At 39.7% G+C, this 23926-nt stretch overlaps 2 protein-coding genes across 2 annotated transcripts in view; one reads left to right on the forward strand and one right to left on the reverse strand.

Annotated features, from left to right (window-relative positions):
* Window positions 1–19292, forward strand: part of PPP2R5A (protein phosphatase 2 regulatory subunit B'alpha) — a 66905-nt gene extending 47613 nt beyond the window's left edge. The window contains exons 5-13 of the mRNA XM_063124032.1: window positions 7–137; window positions 2489–2548; window positions 4491–4599; window positions 6066–6119; window positions 10153–10203; window positions 11961–12080; window positions 12160–12287; window positions 15515–15616; window positions 17821–19292. Coding sequence (XP_062980102.1) covers window positions 7–137; window positions 2489–2548; window positions 4491–4599; window positions 6066–6119; window positions 10153–10203; window positions 11961–12080; window positions 12160–12287; window positions 15515–15616; window positions 17821–17977 — 912 coding nt within the window. The 3' untranslated portion in view covers window positions 17978–19292. The remainder of the gene's footprint in view (window positions 1–6; window positions 138–2488; window positions 2549–4490; window positions 4600–6065; window positions 6120–10152; window positions 10204–11960; window positions 12081–12159; window positions 12288–15514; window positions 15617–17820) is intronic.
* A 2052-nt stretch (window positions 19293–21344) lies between these two features.
* The window catches only part of PACC1 (proton activated chloride channel 1), a 30069-nt gene continuing 27487 nt past the window's right edge, over window positions 21345–23926 (reverse strand). Inside the window, exon 8 of the mRNA XM_063125571.1 lies at window positions 21345–22551. Within this exon, the coding sequence (XP_062981641.1) occupies window positions 22390–22551 (162 nt within the window). The 3' untranslated portion in view covers window positions 21345–22389. The remainder of the gene's footprint in view (window positions 22552–23926) is intronic.

Raw genomic sequence — 23926 nt, forward strand, 5'->3', positions numbered from 1 at the left:
TAATAGCTGTTGGAGCTTTTTGATAGTGAAGATCCACGAGAGCGCGACTTCCTAAAAACAGTGCTTCATCGAATTTATGGCAAATTCCTTGGATTAAGAGCATTCATCAGAAAACAAATCAACAATATTTTTCTCAGGTATAACATATATCGTTATTCACAAAACATTTAAAGTAGTTTTGAAAATGTATACAAAATATTACTAGCCCACACGTTTTTACTAGTCCTTCACTTAAAAGCAGTGAATATAAATTCAGCTGCTACTAGATTAAAGCAGCATTCTCTAATTTGGTGCCCTCCAGACGTCTTGGACTACAACACCCATCATCCCCAGTCAGCATGGCTAGTGCCTATGCTGAGGTGCAGTATAACATGTTTGGAGAGACCAGATTGGGGAAGGCTGGATTAAGGAAATATTAAGAGTCCCTTCCTTGAGGTAACTTTTTAAAGAAGTTGTTTGTTTATTTCCTGCTTTTCATTATAAAATAATCCCAAAGCATGGTATAAAACCAAAAACCTCCCCTTCATATTCTTCTCAAAAAGCTCAAACTGACACATGCAACCTCGCTGCTCTCACTTCATTTCAATTAAAAACCTGACTTATATCCAAGTAAATGTGCATAGGAACATAGGATCTTATGAATAAACTGCATCCCAAAAGCAGTTTCCAGTCTGTTTCTTCCTAAAAGGTAGATGGCTCAGCTCCTTTCAGATATGAAGAACAAGCCACTGAACTTCTAGCGTCCAGTCTTGGGGCGTGCTGGCTAAGGTGTAAACTGCAGATAATCAAACTCTGGCAATTACAAAGCATGCTTCCAAAGGGATGGCTCCTAGTGCTACCAATCAAAAGACAGTGGACTTTTTGTCATTCCATCTTTAAGGGGGAGGAAGCATGGGGTAGAGGCTGGAGAAACATTACAATAGAAGATGTGTGGAAATTCTGTGTTTGAGGCCTCCGTTTGGAAGCATCCTTAGTTTTCAGGCACAAGAACTTATAGAGAAACAGCAGCTGCAGCTATTTCTGTTTGTAAAACAAAGCAGGAGTCTTTAAGTATGAAACTGAAAGATCAGGTTCAGTCATTCATGTGTGGACACTGAAAGCTCATTTGGCAGGGGTGAAGTGAACATGTACAAGAGGTTTCTTTTCTTTTTGAAGGGACAAACTACAAAGATAAGCTGCCAAAGGAAGACTCTAGACTAGCCCTAGTCACCTGGAGACTATTTGCCACGGGTGTACAGTGAAGTGCTAACTTTCAAGCCATAAACATGCATATAAAATAGGCCAAGAACCCAGGAGTCGTCCTATACATATAGGAGAGCTGGATTCTATGGGACAAAATAAACTTTCTTCAACTTGGGATACTGTTCGTAAACCTTTGCACTGGGGGCATCACTTGGGTGATCTGGCCTCCCCAAACACTCCATAAGAAGGATGCAATGTGTGTCTATGTAAAGAGGGCATACATAAAGGCTTTTGGGTAATATATGGGACTGTCCTCCACACACACACACACCACAACTATCATAATGCTGAATGTAAATGTATAAGTGGGTTAGAAAGGTGACTACATCTCTGTTAACACTTTAACATTCTGCTTATTACTTGAGATTAAAGAACCTGGTTATGGCTGGAGCAAAGCTTAAGATTGGTTGCTAGACTTCCAGAGGAAGGGCAACTTTTATTCTAGAAATTGCCCCTGCTCCCTGTGATGGAGTAGCAACAGCTAGCTTTGGTGACATTCTCTGTGTCAGTCACACATTATTATTGTTGTTGTTGTTGTTGTTATTGTTGTCCTGCCTTTTCCCCAATACTGGGACTCAAGGCGTATGCCATGCATGCGTTTGACAGTATAGAGAGAGGGTGGTGTGTGGCTGCCCATGTCCAATACCCATTCTTCTAGGGTTGGCATGACATTTGTGTGCTTTCTTCATGGTTTTTAAAAATGATTGAATAGTTGTCCACTTTTTAAATTCATGGGAATTAATGGGGGCAGTTCTAATGCTTGAACTGAATGGCCTTTGAACATTAGAAGAACCATGCTGGATCAGAACAAAGGCCTGTCTAGTCCAGTATTCTGTTCCCAGAGTGGCCAGCCAGATGTCCCAATGGGAAGCCTACAAGTAGAACATGAATGCAATAAGCACTTGCCCTAGATGCATCCTAAACCCCTAACCCTACCACTTGTTAGGGCAGTGTTATATAGTATTATAAAGGGATTCCCTTATTTCTAAAGAAAAATGAGGCAGAGTTTAGCAGTTGTGGATCTGTCCTGGATCCATGATGATACTATTGCAGCTGTTTTAGTGCAACTCTGTACTTACACTTCAGCACCTAAAGTCTGGAATTGGGTTGGGCTACGCCTTAGATTTTATTAGATTTAGGCAAAAGAAAAAAGAGAGAAGCTGACAAATGTAAAGCTTTTTATGATTAATTTTATTTTCTCTATTTACATTTTACTCATATATTGACTGCATATGTATCCTAACAGGTTTATATATGAAACAGAACATTTCAATGGTGTTGCTGAGCTACTTGAGATACTAGGAAGGTAAGTTAGCCAATCAGGTAGAGTGGTGGGTGTTTCCTGTGCTTGCTTGCTTGGCAGGGGTAATTGGTAAAATTGTTTGGGGCTACATTCAAAAGACGTTCATTTGGTTTTCGATTTTGCTTCCTGAGTACGAAGGCAGCAGTTCCATGCACAGAGAGAGGTGGCAGGGGAATCTGATTTTAACAGTAAAATGGGGCATGCTGGAGATGACTACAGAATTTCAGCCCTGGCCTCCACCATCAGCTTAATTCCATTTAACTTTTCTCTCTGAGTGCTTTTCTCCTCACTCAAGCCCAGTTCCAGAAGTGACTTTGGCTTGGTGGAAGATGCTTGGAGAAATACTTTGGGGAAGTAAACAGTGGGCACAGCAAGTGCTCAGCACCCTTCACCAATATTACCCTTTTGTTGTTAAAGTTGGATTCTCCCTATGAGATTGAGGCTGTCCCAGCCCTTCTGGAGCACTGCCATTACCCTATCTAGTTCGGTCCAGAATGGTGACATTCGATACTTCGTTATGTTAGCTTTTATATCTCAAGTTGCATTCAGCTAATACATTAACTCGTTGTTCCAAAGTGAGCTCACAATCATCCCATAACCATAGTACTGCACTGCTATGCTTTGAATCCTTTCCCTTACTTCCTGTTACATTCTCGCCATCATAAACTAAAATTGTCAAAACTCCATGTGATATGCTTATGAGATGACTGCAGGGATCAGAGGTTGGCTGAATATATAACCCATGATAGCTGGCCCATCTCCAAAGCATTCACTTATAGTTACATTTCTAGACCTTTGATATATGAGGGAAGTTCACTGAAACCACTACTTCTAGTTCGACTATTGCCCCAATTAAGCACTGTTAAAGCAGATAATTTTCTTCCAAAAGAATTCAAAAAGAGGGTTTCTTCTGGTCATTAATAACTAGAGCACTCTTTAAATTAGAAAGTTAGGTACTTAAAGCTGTTTTTAAAATACTAGAAAGGAGTACTCTGACACTCACTACAATTGCTTTGAATTGCCTTCATGGGGAGCTGTTCTATAAAGGAAAAACATACAGGGTTTGTATTCAACAGTGTCCATCTGCCAGTGAAATAGACACAGTGGAATGGATCACCCCTCTCCCACTCTGTGTCCCCCAAATTAGCCCCAGAGAGTTAGAGGAATCTCTGGACTACATTTGGGAGGGATATAGGGGACTGCAGAGGGGAGTGCTGAAGGAGACGTTCTGTTGTGTATCCCTCCCAAATGTAGTCCAGAGATGCCTCACTACATATATGCACGATATGCACATGCCATTGAATACACTTTTGTGCCCTTGTCATGCAGTGATCTTGAAGCAGATGTTTTTTCTTGTACTGTAATGTTTTCTATATAGAGAATCAATTGAAGTGACCCTGAGTTGGTGCAAAAATTGGCTGCATTGAATCCACTTTTGATTGGTTTATTTTTTGTAATATTAATAGCATTTAACAGCATTTAACAACATGAGCTGAGTTCGTTTGTTTTTAACGGACCCCAGAATAGCTGATTTTATAAGGATACTGTTGTTTTTATGGTTTTAATGTTTACTGTTTTTAACCTTTGTAAACCGCCCAGAGAGCTTCGGCTATGGGGAGGTATATAAATGCAATAAATAAATAAAAATAAATAAATAAAAACACTTTTCTTGGTTGATAGGATGTGCAACTGCTTGCTGAGATGGGAGAGCAAACCTGGTAAGCAAAGCCTGAGATTTGCTTCCCTTTGCCACCATCTTCAGCAGTGAGATTAAAGATGTAATAGATCCCTACAGCCTGGAGGGAAATTGCACAATTTGCCCAAAGAAATGTCCAATTTAGTGCATTGGAGGATTGATCTTGTGCTACATTTTTAACGTTAACTGTACATTTCGACCTTTAATACGGTACTGTAAGAAGCTTTCCTGTCTAATTTGTTTTTTCAGTATTATCAATGGTTTTGCATTGCCACTGAAAGCAGAACATAAACAGTTCCTTATGAAGGTTCTTATTCCTATGCACACTGCAAAGGGATTAGCTTTATTTCATGCACAGGTATGTCTGGTCTGAGGGAATCTTTTTTGTAATTGCAGAAATATTAAATGGTAATTTCTTTTTAGAGCTTGATCAGAGTATTCTAGGCTAAACAGATTTGATTGCATGCTCTGGTTTTTGTTTTGTTGCAAAAGTTAGCTGATTCTAGTTTAAAATTTATGTAGGGTTTTAAAAATATTTCAGGTAATAGAAGTTCTGTTTACCAAAGAAAAGATCTGAATATGTCTAGTCACTTTGTTACAAATAGGGTTTTTTTCTCATGTACTTGAACTGTTCTTTGAATTGACGGTATTTGTTCCAGTTGACATTTTAAAAAGAAATCATGTACCTGGGGGACATGGCTTTAAATCCTTACTTAGCAATGGATTTGCTATATGAGTTGAGCAAGTTCCTTACCAATAAAACAGAAATTATAATTACCTGCCACATGAGGGCACTGAAGATGAGTAAGGGACAGTAAGGGACAGTAAAAGGGCATGCACCCACCCACCCAAGGCTCTTCCTTTTTGGTGCTATGTTGCTATCCATTTATTGAATCACACATAAGGGGCTGTTTATACCCAAAACCTGAAGACTAATCCAGATTTATGATGATAGTTGAATATAGAACAGCTTGAATTTAGAGTCTTCAAGGATGCTGTTACAGTGACTTGTAAAAATATTGGAAATCCAGAATAGGATGAAAATAGGGAAGAAATGTGGAGATGAGGCATACTTGCCTACCTGTAAAATCTGGAGTGGAGTTACTTAAAAATATTGGGATGTTTAAATGTATGTTTCAAATATATATTCCAAGTAAATATGAACAAGTACCAACAAATTTAAATGCTGCCTAAATGGTAATGCCATATGAACAGTGATGCTCAGCTTCTTCCATTTTGGTGGTTCTCTCCCCCACTCTTTATAGTTTCCATGGAAAGATTGGAGGCACTCCTTGAGCTTCCATTCTTCTGACCTTATTTCCTTGAGTAGGAGAGAAATGAACAACAAAACCAGGAGATCCTCCGTTTATTTGAATGTGGGATGTTCACTCCAACCCTTTGAGAGCAAGTGCTATTTAAATGGATGCTTCCTAGATTAGTTGTTCACTCCTCCATCCTGTGAGGGGAGTACTGGGTAGCATAAAAGCCCATGAATTTGAGTCTGGGGCCACAGCTAGACCTAAGGTTTATCCTGGGATCATCCAGGGTTCACCCCTGCCTGAGCACTGGATCCCCTGTGTGTCACCTAGATGAACAGGTTTGACCCCTGGACGATCCAGGGATAAACCTTAGGTCTAGCTATGGCCTGGGTCTCCCAAGTCATAATGTAACACTTTAGCCAGATCTTTATATGAGTCTTGCCCTCTTCACAAGTTTAATAACTAAGTTTGTGGATCAGGTACTTAATTGCCTTTTATAATCAATGAAAATGTAAACAATATTATTAGTATCAACAAAACCATGAAACTTTTTGCCTTTTTTTAGCTGGCCTACTGTGTTGTTCAGTTCCTGGAGAAAGATATGACATTAACAGAACCGGTAAGTGTTGTTTTTGTCCACTTTGAACATTTGTTGGCATTTATACATTTGTATTAAGACATTTTAATATAAACTTGTAGTAAATTAGAGCTAGCTGGCCACTGCATACTTATGAATAGTATTGGAACCTTGGAGCCAGTGAGATGCTGGAGAGCCAATGTGGTGTGGTAGTTAGTGTTCGACTGAGACTCAGGAGATCCAGGTGCTAGTCCTGGAAGACTTTGCATATATACTGTTGAAATGAATGGAAGATGCTAGCCAAGCGTGCATGGTGAACTGTGGCCAGAATGCATTATTGGCTTATTCATTTGCCTGACTGAAATGCTTTGCCTGTATGCTAAGTAAGTTTCCCACTCCTATTTCTTAAGTGTATAACCCTGTTATGTAAATGTCTGTTAAACGTAACCTGTTAGTTTGCTGTTGCCTCACTTACTCATCTCTTGCTTCCCCATCGAATTTGCTATCGAGTGTCTGTGTTTCTCAATACAGTAACTACATACAGTGTGTTAGCACAAGAAGTCCAAATCATTCAAAATTTCAATTCACATGAAAACATGGTAGGAAAACTATTTGTCAGAAGCCAGCCTTGCTTTAGTACACAGCAGTATGAAGGTTGTGATAATGGAGTGAGGAAGGGGAGAGCCAGGAATGGCAGCAGCTTCAGAACAAAGGGCCATGTTGTAAGCATAGATGACATGGAGGTCTGCAGCTTGCTTGTTCAGCCCTATGAACATAGTTGTTTAACACTTGTGAGCATGTATAACAGATGGGTGCACTATTTGTATAGGACTGAAGTGAAATCTTCATTGATTGCTGGCAGATAAAAGTTGGATTGTGCAAACATTCCACTAAACATAACCTTTTCTAGATGTTGCAAAGAACTTAACCCTTTCCCCATTTTTCACCTTGCTCTCATTTCCCCCCACGTATTTTTTTGCCAGTCCAGCTTCAACACAGGAAATGAGCTGGGCAGGGGGGAAAGTGTCTGAAGCAGCAGAGTGCAGGGAAGCAAAGCAGGAAACGATAGAGCTCTCTTCATCCACATGCTGCCTTTGATGTAAAAACCAGATTCCCCCTCGCAACCCTCTGCTTTATATGTCAGCAAGGCAGATAAACAAACGTGGTTGCTGCTTCTGTGTTTAGTTTGACCCTAACCTTCTCTGCCTACCAGCATTACATAACTCAGTATATATTTTCCAAATTTAATAGTTTGGTTCAATTGTAGGGGAACCTTCTGGATTTGTAAATATTTCACTCTTGTTCTTTGGCAGGAAATGTTAGAACAACTTAGCTATCTGTAGTTATGGCAGGCTGCCTCAGGTCGAGTTTGACATTAGCAGAGCTGACAAGCCAAGTTTGTTTCCTGACCTGTGATGCATTGTGGTTGTAACTTTTTGAACCTTTTTTTTTAAATTCTGGGTAAATGTAATTGGGGGAGGTCTCTTACATTGTGCTGAACTTTGGAGCAATGTGATGGGAACCAGGTCAGACTCCATTTCCTCCCCACAGATGATTACACAGAACTGAGGCTGGTATTACCAGGTCTCTGTGTTCAGAAATGTAGGGGAACTCACATCTATACACATACTCAACTGGCATGGGAATATTAGGATCTTTTACACTGTGCTTAGACAAAGTGGGTGAATTCGTATGTAGGTCGACAAAGACAAAAGTTAAGTCTGAAACATTCAAAGTATTATTGTACTACATATGTTCACCAAATGAAAAGCAGTGATAAATACATGATCGTCGTCATCTTCATTTTATTCTCACAACCACCCTGTAAGGTAGGTTAGGTGGAGAGTCAGTGTCTGGCCCAAATCATCCAGTGAGCTTCATGGCTGAGTGGGGACTAGAATCTGGCTCTCCTGAGTTCTTGTCCAACACTCTATCATTACACCACACTGGCTAGTAATGGAGTAAGAGAAGATGGAGGCAGGAAGCTTTGGTTTGCCAAATAAGGAATGGGGAAGAAAGGCACTAGGGATATGTTGAAGTGGTACTTGGAGGCCTAAGCACAACTGGTTACCTTGAGTTTTAATGGTGCAGGGTGGGCCACACAAGGGCCAGAAGGGACAGGTTTTGAGTGATAACACGAGAAAGAAAAATAAAATTAGAGGGGGGTGTATTCACCTGTTTAGAGGAAGGAGAATCACAAAGTGGTCACATTCAATTGAAAACTCTCAGTATTGTTAACAGGATGCAGCATGTTATCAACACACATTTAAAAAAAGCTGTAGGTGATGATGGGGTACCAACAGCACGCTGAACTATTATTAGAAATCTCTTAAGCACTGCAGAATGCAGTTAAAAAATAGAATTTGGAATGGAGGGCAGTAAAGCAATTCGTCTCCTGGTTCCCTAACTAATACAAGGAAAAAACCAAAACATGGGTAGAGGCAAGGGAGGGATGCTAGCTAACTGTTGGACACACCTGGCTAAAGGTCCTCGAAGACATGAGCAGAATTCCCCTGGCTCATTGCCACTCAGCTTAGAGATAATTCCTTAACAGTTACACTGCTTACTTTCCTCTGCGAGGCCCGGGCTCCCTCGGTCATCAGTGACATACGCAAAAGGTTGGTGTCAACCATACAAAATGCATAAGTCTCCTGGGCCATGTTCCTAGCCCAATTGGGCAGCATCATTGAAATGGTGCTAAAATTAGGGATGGGGAACTTCTGGTTTGCGGGTTTAATCCAGCCCACAGATATACCCCTTCCCAAGACCCCTTGCACTGGAGGATAGTGGAAAGAGGAATCCCAGCATTGTTCCTTTGTTTTTATATATGTATCATACGTGGCTTTCAAAGAAACCAAACAAAATACTTGTGCATTTAGTATACTGACAGCACAAAGTACAAATATTTATTTGGTTACTTTGAAATTCATTTACATGTCATGTAAATTTAGATTAGTGGTTCTCAACCTTCCTAATACCGCGACCCTCTAATACAGTTCCTCATGTTGTGGTGACCCCCAACCATAAAATTATTTTCGTTCTTCTCTACACGATCCATTGTCATGGGATGGTTTGCTAATGAAAATAATACATAACAATAGCTTTAATAATACAAAAGATGATACATGACATAGTTCAGTCAATACAGTTTCCTAAACAATCGGAAATATGTGTTTTCCAATGGTCTTAGGCAACCCCTGTGAAAGGGTCATTCGACCCCCAAAGGGGTCCCGACCCACAGGTTGAGAACCGCTGATTTAGATCGATCTATGGGTAATATTGTAGCAATGGTCTGCCAAAGGTGTTCCAGGATATGAAGCAGGCCTGTATAATTGATACATGGCAACATGTTCAACTAAGATTATCCCTGAAATTCTACTCGCAAATTGATTGATTTTATTATTCACTTCATATAATGTGATTTGGAGGAGGGGAAACATCAAAATAGGTGTTCAGTTAAATGTAGATCATGCCGAAGTTTATTTGGACTATTCAATAGGGAAGGTAACACCCAAAAAGTGTTCTTAATGGTTTAAAGTTATTTAACATAATATCAATGTCTTACCATTTTTTCTTGATCCTAATTGTCTGAGTTTTGGCTACTAATGATGATTGGTATATTTTGTTCTATCGCATGTTATAGCTCGCTGCATTATGGTTTTAATCGATTTGTCTTCAGAATTTTAGTCTATGCGGTAATTGTTAAATTGGTTTATTTGATGCTATGCTTTATTAGTGGTTTTTATTTTATTTTTTAAACTGTACATTTCCTAGAGATCTGGGCTTATGGGGTGACTTAGAAATATAATTAAATAGGCCAAGTGGATTGAATTCCAAGGGGGCATACAAGAGTCGTTTTAAAAATTCATTGCTGTTAAACATACACTAATAAATTTATGACTGGAATAAAATCATTTTTGAAAACACTGCGAAGTCAAATACATTGATCAAAATTATTTAATTAGAGTAATCAGATTTAAATCTGGTAACTGCAGTACATTGTAGTCTGTTAAATATGTATGTTCCACTCCTCATATGTTCTCAATTGTTTTTTTAAATTATTTTTACAACCTAGGTTATCAGAGGATTGCTCAAATTTTGGCCAAAAACGTGCAGCCAGAAAGAGGTCAGTCTCATTAATTTCTCTATATTGAATTACAAAGATGTAATGTAACTCAGGCTTGTAAGTCTGAAAGCTGTCTATCCCAACCCTAATATTGATAATAAGCATTCCACTTTTCCCCTGACTTCCCTCTACAAGCTCCAAAGGTATGCTCTGCCTTCGACTTGCTTTGGGGTAGATTCAGGAGACATCAGTCCAGGGAATGCACTAGTGAGGTTGATATGCATTTGGACTGAGTTCATGCTCTCCTCCAGTCAAGGAGCCAGGAAAGACAGTCAGTACTAGTTGAAGGCAGAGCATACCTTTGGAGCTACTCCGGGAGAATTCAGGGTAAAACAGCTCATGGTAAGTGTTACAGCTATATTGTCTGTTTAAAAGAATTATCTTGACATTGAAGTCTACAGTTAGGCATGCTCCTTCTCTGTGTGATCACAGTATCCATGCTTGCAGGGATCTCTGTATGGCTCAGTTCTGATTCTTTCACACACACACACCCAAACCCAGTGGTGTGCCTTCAGGCAGCATGATGGACCATTAAAAGGATGGGAGGTCTGCATAGCCCCTCTCAATATCCCTATTCTGCTCTTCCTCTTCCTTGGCCGTGTTGGATAAGCTCCAGAGGGAGATATTGTGGAGGAGTCTGTACACAGCTTCCATTCTTTCGGGAGGGGAAAAACAGGTATCTGAGCCTTACAGGGACCACTGCTGTGACACCCTGGCTGTGAAATGAGCTCCCTATAGAGGTTTGCCTGGCACCTATATTATACTCTTTTCAACGCCAGGTGAAGGCCTTTTTATTTTCCCAGCATTTTAACAGTTTATCATTTTAGTCTTTTAACTTTGCTGTTTTAAATCTGTATTTTAAATCTGTATAAATGTTTGCATTGCTGCTCGGTTTTATCCCGGTTGTGCTTCTATATTGTACTTTTATATTGTGCTTTTATACTGTTGTTTGTTTTATACATTGAATCATATTTGATGGTTTTAACTTTCGTGAACCGCCCATAGAGCTTCGGCTATTGCGCGGTATAGAAATGCAATAAATAAATAAAAACTACTAGAGAGTTGTTGATATGGTGATACTTAAATACTGTTCACATGTTGTACAAAATCTTAGTCATGTTAGTCAACCAGCTCTGTCAGTGATAGTCTATGAATATATTGGACATTCTGAAAAATATATTGTTTTCATTCAAACTGCTACAGAATGCTTATGCTTCTCAACTTTATTGCTGCTTAGTTCTGGTTCATGCCAGGCCAGCTGTGTGTATTATACGTGTGTTCGGAAGCACTCATACTCAGTCCATGTAACCTTAAATGTGAATCAGAATCTATGCATGTAAAGCCCTATAGAAATAAGACCTGACTTCTTAGTTTGGATTTAAAAAAACCAGTCCAATACAGGGGCCCAGTGAGCAGTCTTGGAATACCAGATGCTGTAGCATTACCAAGCTAAAAGGGTGAGAATTTGGTCAGCAATCTGAAGATCTCATGTAATAGCAGGAGATATGAGATCTTCAGATTGCTGACCAAATATATATATGTACAATAAAAAAATCTACCTAGTGTTGTGTCTCAGTTTAACTTGTTTGCACCCAAACAAATGATTCTTTACATTTGCAAAATAGTATTAGTGTAGATTACTTTAAATTGTATTAGAATAATTTTATCCTTTGTCCCACATCTTTGATATGGTATGACTAGAATCAAGGTTCTTTCTGTACAAACATTTATTGTCTAAATGCTTTTCTTTGTTACAGGTCATGTTTTTAGGTGAAATTGAAGAAATCCTGGATGTAATAGAGCCCACACAGTTCAAAAAAATACAAGAGCCTCTCTTTAAACAGATAGCCAAGTGTGTGTCAAGTTCACATTTTCAGGTATAACATGGCATTTTCAAATTTAGAGCTGGTGCTACCCAACCTCATTGTCCTGATACTCTGAAATTTATATTTTCAGGTTGCAGAAAGGGCTTTGTACTTCTGGAATAATGAATACATTCTTGGTCTGATTGAGGAGAACATTGATAAAATTCTGCCAATTATGTTTGGTAGTTTATACAAGATTTCCAAAGAACACTGGAATCCGTATGTACACTTGATCATTCAGTCTTCTAAAGTGCCTTTATATATTACTGCATTAGCATCTGGCTTAATTCTTCTGGTGGATAGCACTAACAAGCTTAACTGAAGTAGATAGTTCTATTTTAACAGAGATCCAATTTATGATAAAAAAAAATAATGCAGTCGTGGATACAGTGTAATGGCATAATATGCATTCTCTCCGGATTTCTGAAAAAGCAATGCTTTAAAAAATTTTGAATTAATATTTTTTATTAAAGTGAAGAGGAAGGAAATTGCTCCTGCACAGAAGTATGGGTGCTGACAGCCATTGTGACTTGTGGAATATGTTTTGAAATTATTTATTGTCTTCAGCCAAACTGATCCCAGGGGAGTTGGGTTCACAATGAAATACAAACTATCACTGTGGTACAATCAAATAGAATACAATCTAGCAATTAAAAGCCCAGGTAAAACAGTTTAAAAGATGTTGGGTGACCTCTAACATCACATGAACAGATTTTCCCCTTCCCTCTGCAACCCCTGTGCCTTCCCATCCTCTCCCAAGTTTTCTGCTAGTGGACAGACAACATTGGATTTCACCCTTAGAACTTAAAAAACCTGGTGGCGTCAGGCAAGACTCCCTAAGAGAAGGAGTTCTATAAATGAAATAGTGTCATTCTTGAATTTGTTGCCCTTAAACCTGTAGTGGTAATTTTTGAGCAATTCTGATGTAATATCCTCATAAAAATATTTTAGCACATTTAATTAAAAGAGAAAGTTTAATTTATAAACTTATAAGCCCATAAATACCTTTTAAAATTCAATAAATAACTGGCCTTTATTAAAAAGAGGGCCAGTTTTCATGACACAGCAGTCCATCAAGGGTTAATTTACCCTCAAGGAACTGTGGTACGTGCTGGCCACCATTATGAATATGCAACTACAACTGGGGGTTGCTGAGGCTGGTGTCATGGATTCTGGTATTAGAGGGAGAAAATATCTCTCCCTATCCACTTTCTCCACACCATGCAAAATTTTGAACACTTCTATCATGTCTCTCTTGAATAAGATTTCACAGCTCATTCCAGACCACTTTATCCAGGCACTATGAAGATGGGGTTAGCTGTGTAGTCTTTTGAAGTATAAAGTAGTGGTTGGATCATTGCCAGGTTTCATATTTAGTGCCTCTTGCATCAGTCATACAAAAATGTCTATGGCATACTTCTTCATTAGCTGAAGAAGTAAAGTTATAAATTATCTGAATGCATATAAATAAATAAACAAACAAACAAACAAACGGAGTTCATCAATGTAGGTATGGTTTTCGAAGTATTTTCCAATCTAGGTACTATTTGAGGGAATCTGTAATGTTTTGTTTCTCCTGAAAATGGTATAGAAATATAATTTATTATTCAGTGGTCCAGATCACATGTCCCAATAATCTACTAAAAAAAAAGTGGGTTGTGAACGAGGTAGGTGAACGACCTGCTTTGTCGTCTGCCTCTCGCTCTGTGCCAGGCATTGGTGGTGGTGAGTAAGGGGAGCAGTGAATGCTATTACCTTGCTTGCAATGATGATAGAGAGGATGAGGAGCAAGAGCAGCTGGTGATAATGGTTGTGAGAAGGTAGACTCATTGAGGGATGGGGACCCCTAGAGAATATTTCCCCTAAAGGTGCTCAGAAACCAGGAGTTGGCACTGAAATGAGATATAGGGCACAGCTAGATGGGGCGATATCCCGGGGATCGCCCCGGGATCATCCCTGTGCATCCACATGATGCACAGGGGATTCCGGGAGCAGGGAGGGATGATCGCCCTACCCTTCTATCCCGACTTTTCCCGTGGTCCTGGGATGATCCTGGGACGTGTGGCCGGGCATCCCATTTTTGTCCCGGCTCCTCGCAAGTGAATGCAGGTAACTGGGTACGGAGCTCTGCAAGTGCTCCGTGCCCATCGGAGGGGGGAGCGGGGTCGGGGTTTGCTAGTTTTTAAATAGAGACTTACCTTTGCACTGGTGCATTCCAGCTTCTGTTCCTTTTTTTAAAAAACGGTGGGCGCGATGTCCTCTTCTACCCTCTTCATCTAGCTATGCCCAAAGTGATGCTTTGTGCTCTTAGGAATCATGGGCAGCAAGTAATTTTTAATCATGCCAGTGAGTGCTGTAAACATCTAAGAAAAAAGAACACTTCTGAGGAAAAAATATCTCTAGAAGGAGCTTCACAGCATCAGAGGCACAGTAAAGTTAAATATGTATTATTGTTAGTTAAAATAGCTGGGTGTCATCCTGGGTGGAAGCCAACACTATGAGAATGGAAGTCTGCTCAACTAGTGGGGATTTCTCCTCTTTCCTCCCCCACTCCCTGCAACCACCCCTAATCTGCTCTGAAGGCTCTTCAGCTCTCTGAAGCAGATTTTAACAGTTTGCAGTGTGGAGAGCCCAGTTCTGCTGTCAGAAGCAGTTCTCTGTGTGGAAAAATTTCGCTGGATTACACTCATTGTTAACAAATTTTCATATTTGAATTTGTAGACAAATCTCTCTGTTCAGAAAGCACAAAGAACTTGATTCTCATTTTTATGTGGTTTTGGTAGAAATTTTTTTGACTACAAAGAGTCTTGTGGCACCATAAAAGGCTAAAAAAAATTATTCTGCATAAGCTTTTGTGGACACAGTCTACTTCATCAGAGGCAGTGTTCAAAATGTTGTGCCAGAATAAATTTGTTAGTCTTGAAAGTACCACAAGACTCTTCATTGTTCTTCCTGCTATAGACTAACGGCTCCCCCTCTGGAGTTTTTTTAACTGAGTACTTGTAAGCGATCAATTTCTTGCAGCTGTGGATTTTTTTTATATCTAAATGACACCTTTTTCTCATAAAAACATAATAGCAAATGACATTCCGTATTTTAATGTTACATTGTGACCCTTGCATTTCATTTATTCCAGACTCTTATGGTCTTTGAGCTATTTAATATTTCAATAGTAACACAGTTTGGTTGGATTAGGTGGAGTCATCCCATTGTGTTACAGCTCGATTAATCAAAAGCAAATATAGCAATGCACATGTTAAAAGTCCTCGTTCCATATATGCAAGGGAAAAGCATCTGTTTTAAAACTCATTAAAATCATATGGTATTCCTTATTTTGTTCAAATAGGCTACAGAATAAAAACAAAAGCTAAATCTTCAGAACAGATGTTGGAACGTAACAGTTGCATCTCTTAATTTAATTCGTGCTACTTTTCCTTTTGTTCTAGGACCATTGTAGCATTAGTATATAATGTGCTGAAAACACTGATGGAGATGAATGGGAAACTATTTGATGAACTCACGAGCTCTTATAAAGCAGAAAGACAAAGGTATTTATCCCTTTTCCCATTTTGACTGTAGATAATATTATTTATTATTTATTTATTGAATTTATATACCGCCCCATAGCCGAAGCTCTCTGGGCGGTTTACTAAAGTTAAAAATAGTGGACATTAAAAAAAAGCATACAAAATTTAAAAATCTTCAAAAAATATAAAAACAACAGTATAAAAAGCATTCTCTGTGTTAATGCTAATTTGATATGATAAAGTTACAGTTGTTGTAGTTGAATGGATCTCTCTCCATTATTGACATAAAGCAAATCCTTTCCCTCCTAAAAATAAATCTCCTTTAAACCCATTTCTTCTGGCTGGGATTACTTAGGTTTGGCTTTTCTGTATAGTCTGTTGCTAATAAGTCATTTCTACTCCTTATCCAATTCTGTCTTCCCTTTTCACTTTTGCTTTAGCAAGGACTTCTACTTATATTGTAGGCTCTCTGATTTGTGTAAACCATCTACTGTACTTTGCACAATATTAGGTAGTATTTATTTTTAAAATTTGTAGCACGGCTTCCTTATCTAATATTTCTATTTTTAGCTGATTTGTCTAGGTTTAAGACCAGGGTATTTTAGGTATCATCTTCTGCTACATGAGCCTGTTCCCAACTGAGATAATCAGCAGTGCTCTTATTACATCTCCTGCCACCATCAGAGGTGAAGTGGCAGAAACACAAGACAGGGCCTTTTTGGTAGCAGCTCCTAGGCTGTGGATATCCTTCCTCTAGGAGAGCCATGTGACACCTTCCTCCCACACACACTGCAGGCTTTCAATATCATTTTGTCTTGATGGGCTTTGGTTTAGAATGATTTTTAACCTCTCTGTTTTTTGCTGTTCAGATGTTGTTGCTGTGTATGGCTTTTTGTTGCTCTCTTAGTTTATCTGCCTATTTTATATTTGGATTATGAATTTTTGTATGTGTTTACCTTGTAAACCACCTGGAAGGCCTTTTTGGCAACAACAACAAGAGGCCTAAACACAATAATACAAATAGTGTTAATCTATACAACTTTCTCCACCCAGGAGGATAGCTCCTCTCCAACAAAGCTGCCTGGGGGCTGGACAATCCAGGCATGATACTCATTTTATCCACCTCCTCAACATTAAAAGGGATGAGATGCTTCTGGGGCATCCCCTTCTTTAACATTGAGAAGAACTCTGAAAACCATGGCAGCAGAACTGCCTTTGACTGCGCCAGGTGCCAATATCAGGTTTCCTTCCCAGCGGTGGAATGGAAAGACACCCCAAAGGTCTCTCACGCATCTCTCCCTTCATTACTGTCCAATTAGCTTAGAGCATGATTTATGAACCATGAATAGCCTATGAAGAGAACCTATAGTTTGTTGTTGGGTTCTGAACTATGGATTGTTCGTGATTAACAAATCATGGTTTGTTAAGTGTGTCTGGGTTCACACAACCACCTACGGTTCAATGACAATGTACACTCAAGCTGTACTCAACTTTGAGTGTGGATTGACATGTTGTCAACTCAGCCATTGCCACCAAAATTCAAAAACGCCCCTGTAGCGTATAGCCTCCCCAGCTAATTCCTGATCTGTCTGTCTGACTTTCTCTGTCTCTCTCTGCCACTGCTGTTAGAAAGTCTAGTACCAGGGGGTACTAATCTAACTTTCTGTAAACATTTATCACCAAATAAAGATGTATTATTTCATCTTTGTCGGTAAGCTAATTGCCTTACTTTGTTGGGAGTACAGTCCAGGATCTCCAGTACATGAACCATACCTCTACAAAAGAATTTTCAGGTTAGTTGGGTACATAGACACATTCAAGTTTGCATACATGTAAACAAGGGTATCTGGTAACAAGACTGAGGGGTATTTTTTTGCATTAAACTGTCTCTATTTCGAAATCTTTCAGCACTTCGTAGCTCTACAATACAAGCAGGTTTCTTTTTTATTCCCTGAAAGCCTTATATATGTTCTCACACCCACTACCTTCAGTGTCCCTTTGGTTAAGTAGGCTCTCGTGACCCTAGGAACAGGAAAACTGCCTTATACCAAGTCAGTCCTCATCTGGCTTAGTATTGTCTGTACTGATTGGTAGCAGACACAAGCTCATGCTAGGATAGAGCAGTTAATCTCCAAGATGTTGCAACACTTCTGATGCTCTTGCTTTATCAATCTGGTTTATAGTGCACAGTAGCCAAAGACGCACATTATTTTGCTTTTCCACAGAGAGAAAAAGAAAGAGCTTGAACGTGAAGAACTGTGGAAGAAGCTGGAAGAGCTAAAGCTACTGAAAGCTCAGTCTGACCAGCTGAGTAATGCATCCTCCATGATAAATACACCAAATGATGAAGTGCCAAATGAGAGCCACAGCCTCTGTTTGTGAGGCAGACCTTTTATAGACAAGGTTTTTTTTAAATATGTAAAAAATGCAAAAGAGAAACCTCATCAGTATATTTGAAATGGCCATTTTTTTTTCCTCTGGCAAAATGTAAATGAAATTTTTTGAACTGAAATACAATAATTGAATGTGACATTATTTACCACAGCATATTGTAAATTTGTCTCTAATCATTGCTATATTGTCACTTCTGACATTTCACAGAAATGAATTTTATCATCCATGATGTGTGTGATTTAATTATGGGAGTGGTGAAAATTATGACTTGAATTTTTCTTTTTTTGATTGTGTTGCACATAGGCATAGAGGTCAGCTATTTACATTTCCCCCCTATGTGCTTTTCACATTACTGCAGGCTTGGGCTGAGATTCTGGAAGAGACTTTGTAGCTTTGCTGTATTTTTTCAAATAAAACAGACTGTAATCTTATGCTGACCTGTGGGAGTGAGCCCCATTAAACTTAGTGGAGCTTGCTTCTGAGTATACATGCATTGGATTGGTTTGAAATCTGAATCTGGATGTGATACCACAGCTTTCAGAGCTATTGCTGCATAGAGTGTTCCAGAGAGGAAAGAGCCATGGGGTAGAGAGGGTAGCCTGTTTCAGGCATTCTGTCCTCTCCACCCCCACAATTATCAAGGTGGGCGGCTGCAGAAATGGCGATGACACACAGAAGTGGGAGCAACCATCTTATCCTGCTCCAAGTGATAGTAATTGTGTAGGGGGAAGAATGCCTGCATAAGGCTTACGGGTTTAAATAAAACACAAGTACAACAAATGATGTAGCACACATGAGCTCTGGTTGAATAACAAAGAAACATCAGCTTCTACTCTAGGATTGCCTTTGCTGCCCACTTAGCCCTTATGTCTGTCTCTCTCTCTAGTAAGGAGTCAGTAGTTATGTTTCAGGTCCTACACCTGAGAATTGGAGCCTATCAATGATACTCCTAACTTAGTTCAAGGGTTCTTGTAGAGCCTAGCAGCTCTTGCTTTCAACCTGGCTCTGCAAGATGGTCCAGCTTCTCATTAAAAACTTGGGTTGAGCAATTCCTATCCAGGTATAGGAACATCTATGTGATGCAACAGTTCTCTAAGGAAAATACAGTGTGCTTCTTTAAGATGGCAAAAGCTGATGTTAGAAGTTTTGTCTGTTTTCATTTGATCAGGTGGAGCATTTTTTTTTGCAGATCTTCCTATCAGAGTACCATTCCAGTCTCTTAAATTGCAACTGTGTGGAAAATGGTTTTGTACTGAAAGATTGAGGGATTGCGCAGCATTCAATAAAGTCTTTATGTTTGTAATTAGTGCTGTATATTACCATCTTTGTAGTTTAACTATGCTGAACAGAAGTTTGTGGTTATGTGGGGGCTCTCAAACAACATATGAAAATGAATGCAGCATTTAATGGAAGTGTTGAAACCATAAGTACAAGACTAAACCAAGTATTGGCTGTCAAACAGAGGAAGAGAAGTTGGTAAATAAAATTGGTCTAGGCTAGATGGGCTCTTTTGTGTGGAAAACAATGGGCAACATCCAATGTCACATGAGCAGATTCCTGCTCATGCAGTGGGACATGACTCCTTTCCTCCCCCCCACCCCCAGCACACCCTCCAGATCAGCTCCAGAGGGTTCCGCAGCACTCTATGGAAGATTTTGGGGGTAGATGTGGGAGATCTTCAGCGGGAGAGGAAATATATTCTACCAGTGGACAGACACCATTGAACTCCACCCAGTATTGAGAAAGGCTGTTCCTACATTCTGACTACTTTCACATGTAACACCCCATAGGCTAAACAACCCATGGGCTCTCAGGGGCAAGTCTGCAGTGCACATGCCAGTTCTGCTAGGTTGCTGAGAGTGGACCTCTGGGTTGTTTAAGGGCTAAACAACCTAGCAGTCAACCCAACAACAAACCATAGATTAACCGTTGGCTTGCTTCACCCCTAAACAACCCAGCCGTCTGGGTTTGAACATTATGCTCGGCAAACTATAAAAGAGCTGATCATAGGTTGCTGAGAAAAAGCAAAAGTGGCAGGTGTGCATGCACAACAACTCATGGGCTGTTTAAATGATGGGTGGCTGTAAACCAGGTCAATTTGTCCTTTGTTTCGCCTTCACTTCATTGCCAAATCTATTTCTAAAACATAAGTGGATTCTACTTCGTTGGAGGTAGGTAATATATTGATACTTAAGAATAAATTGGGTGTATACTGCAGTTACACAGACAACTTCAAATCTACAGATATGTGGAATTGGGGTTCATATGGGCATCAACAGCAAGCACATACCACTGGCACATGGGAACATAGGCTTTGCCATGTTTCATATGATTAGGAATAGAACATCAAGGCTGCCTCAGTAGGTGGCAGATGTTTAATAGAGAGTAGTAATTAACATCATTTAGGCAATTTCCCCAATCCTATAAAGTGTTGTAATCTGCTCTGAAAATTTTGAACTGAAGGGTGGTATAGAACTGTTTTAAGTAAATACGAATAATGGATCTCTTTTTAAAACAACAAACAAGCCCCTCTCCTGTTCCATTTCACTTTTTTATTAAACAAAACAAAACATAGATACATAATTTTTGATATGTTTTCTCTTCTCCTTTTATTGCATTTGGAATTATGATCCAGTTTACTGTAATTCCTGGAAGAGAAATTGGGGCATCCCAGAAAGCTTCAAATTATATCCTAAATACATCTTGAAGCTATCAAAGCCGTATCTCCCCTTCCTTTATTTTGGATGTCATATTAAAAAAAAGCCCCATAAGAAATTCCAAAAACCAACATTTCAGAAGGGCAATACCTTTATTGGGCCAAATAAAAAGCCACAAAATACTGTTAAAATGTTTGAGTTCTGATGGTTAAAAAAAAAGGGGGGGGGGTGGAGAGTAGCTGGCTGATGATGAAGCCATGGAGTGTGAGAGGAGGTAACTACCCAGTTTGGATTCTACTGCCCTTTTTTTTTTTAACCTAGCATGCCACCTAAAATATTTTTACTAAAATGGGGACCAGCCATTGTATGTTTCTTTATCACAGTCATCCTAGATGCAACTGGAAACATGCAAGGATTTTGTACTAGGATTTCTCATGACGGTGTACAGCTGAAAGCATCCAAAATGTTTTGGTAGACATTTGGAGGCGTATGTCGTTCTAGAACCAAGTAAGGATAAATTGTTAGGTTAGTACTTACTAGCTTTTAAGGGTGCAATCTTGGTTCTGTCATGGTGATAGAATTCCCATTAATTTTAATGGAGCTGGATTGTACCTGTCTTGCCTTCGCATAGGCAGGAAGGAGTCTGAAAGTTGGAGAACCTTCCCCTTCGAACATGCTAAAAAAATATTTGTAAGAAGTTAAGATGCACACAGATGTCATTTTATTGAAAAACAACACAATCAAATAAATTTTAACCAAATAAGAATGTTCGATAAAATTCCAGTGCTTTCAGCATTCTATCCTGTAGAGATGGGTACTTTTGAGCTGATTTTAGGCTTACTGTCTTCCTTTTAGTAACCACAGGTTGAACATTTAGAGGAGTGGGAATCCAACAGAGGATGTAATACTTTCAGGTATGAACACTGAGGGATGAAATTGCTGTCAATGTCGTGTAGCCAACCTGCATTGCTCAAATTCGTCTGCAGTACTGCCTGTGATTCACTTGTGAATCAGTATGTGTCCAATGCACAACTTGTGTGGACCTTTACTAGAAATGTACTTTTACCTCTTGGAGTGTGTCAGAGCAATGCTTGGAACATTTCCGTAAGATGTTGCCACAAGATTGAGTCAGACCACTGGCCAATCTAATCCAGTATTGTCCACACTGACCGGCAGCTGCTCTCCAGAGTTCCATGCAGGAGTTTTTCCACCACTACCTGGAGATGTCAGGGATTGGACCTCGTAAATTCTGCATGCAAAGCAGTTGCCCTACCACTGAGCTACAGACTCCTGCTATTTTCCCTGAGATAACTGCAACTGCTAGAGACCAAACCTGTGCCTTGAGCAAGAAGAGGATTAGCTAAACGCATAACTCGATTAAATTCCATGAACATGGACAGAAATGGGTTTAAAAAGATGTCACCTGCTTCACTACTACATGAAGGCCTTATCTGTCTATATTCGAGTTTTGTTACAAGAGGTTAAATATTGTTTCAGGAATCGACTACTTAAAAGTAGCTTTGTAAAGGAGCACATCATTTTGGAAAAGAGCATGGATTTAGTAGGAGTTCTTATACAGTTAGTAGTTTTCTAAAACTTCAAGTGTCAGGTTCATTATACTCCAGCAAACAAACAGTCCTTCTGTCTATGCAGGTTCTCTGTGGAAGACAAATGTTGTACTGGTGTAGTTTTTTTGTCCATTTCTATTCTTCAGTGTAATAGAAAATTCAGTAGCACTCGGCCTCAGCTTATATGGTTCAGCACTTGAGCTCTTCTCTTGAGGTGCCGTTTTCGGATTTTTATCACCCACTTCACGCTGAGTTTGGCAAAATCGGCTGCTTTAAACAAAGCCAGGAAAATACCACACAGAAGAGCAATCATGTTCCAAGGATTTGCAGTGACAATCTATGGAAAGAAATCAAACTTGTGTTTGGATTTTTAAAGGGATACTGTTTGACTTTCTTTACAATATGTTTTGACTATTCCTTGGTTCACAGCTAACATGTGCGAAGGCTGCTTGTATCTTCAAAGCCTGCCACAAATAACCAAAGGGAGAAAAAAAGACACTCAACATTCATTCATTCTCCTCCTTACACATTAACCAGTAAAATGTTGCAGCCTTGTTATTATTTTTGTTTCCCCAAATTCCCAGCAAAGCTCCCAAAATAGGAAACTTTGGGAAGCTGAACTTCTCACGCTGTTCAAGGTTATCAAATGGTAGGGCTAATAGTAGAGAATAGTGTTTGCTGGTTGTGGTTTTGACTAGCAGTGGCTTTTGTGCTGTCCATGTCCATTTTTATTTACGATTTTTATTCAAAACCACTTTCAGCAATTTTGAGAGGTGGACTAACCTTTGCATTTAACTAAGCCAAGGCAGAAAACAGTGAGAAGATAGGAGGACAACTGCATCAGCAATGAATGAAGCAGGACATAACAATATAAAAAAGAGCCCTGTTGGATCAGACCAAGGGTCCATCTAGTCCAGCACTCTGTTCACTCAGTGGCCAACCAGCTGTCGACCAGGGACCCACAAGCGGGACCTGAGTGCAACAGCACCATCCCGCCCATGTTCCCCAGCCACTGGTGTATATAGGAGAGCAACGTAGTGGAGCGACGCACACTGGGGATGGCACAGTCTGGGTCAAAGGTAAGTGTGGTTCTCTTCCCCATTGCTTGGATTTACAGAACTGCAAAATTCCCCCTTTCTCTGTGGGTCAGTGGAATGGTATTTCTTCTATTGCCTTGTATGGAGAGTATGAAAGGGGTCTACAATCAAGACAACCATTCATTTGGCTATAGCGAAAGCCCAATTTGAAAAATCCCTGGAACATAGCAGGTTTCCTTATACCAGATTAAGTTTATTAGTTCATCTAGCCCAGTAATGTTTCCAACCCTCCAGCATGAGAGTTATGGGAGTTGTAGTCCCTACCTATCCAGAGGGTGCCAAGTTGGACAAGGCTGCTCTAGGTTCACAGGCAAATGACTTCCCCATCACCTGGGACCTGGTTCTTCTATAACTGCAGACCCCAGGGACTGAACCTGGGACTTTCTGCATGCATGCAGAGCACATGCCCTAGCACGGAGCTAGGGTCCCTCCCAGGGTCGAGAGACTTTGATGATTAGGCTTGGCTCTTAATGTATTTCCTAGGTGTACCCATAAAAACCCCTCTTTTCTATAGCTATATGATTGCCAGGAAAAGTACTAACAAACTCTAATAAGGCACCGAATCATTTTCCGATCACTCGATGTGACTGGAAATCCTACATCAAAGTGAAATGA

This window comes from Elgaria multicarinata, chromosome 4 (assembly GCF_023053635.1).
Source record: "Elgaria multicarinata webbii isolate HBS135686 ecotype San Diego chromosome 4, rElgMul1.1.pri, whole genome shotgun sequence".
Lineage (NCBI taxonomy): Eukaryota > Metazoa > Chordata > Lepidosauria > Squamata > Anguidae > Elgaria > Elgaria multicarinata.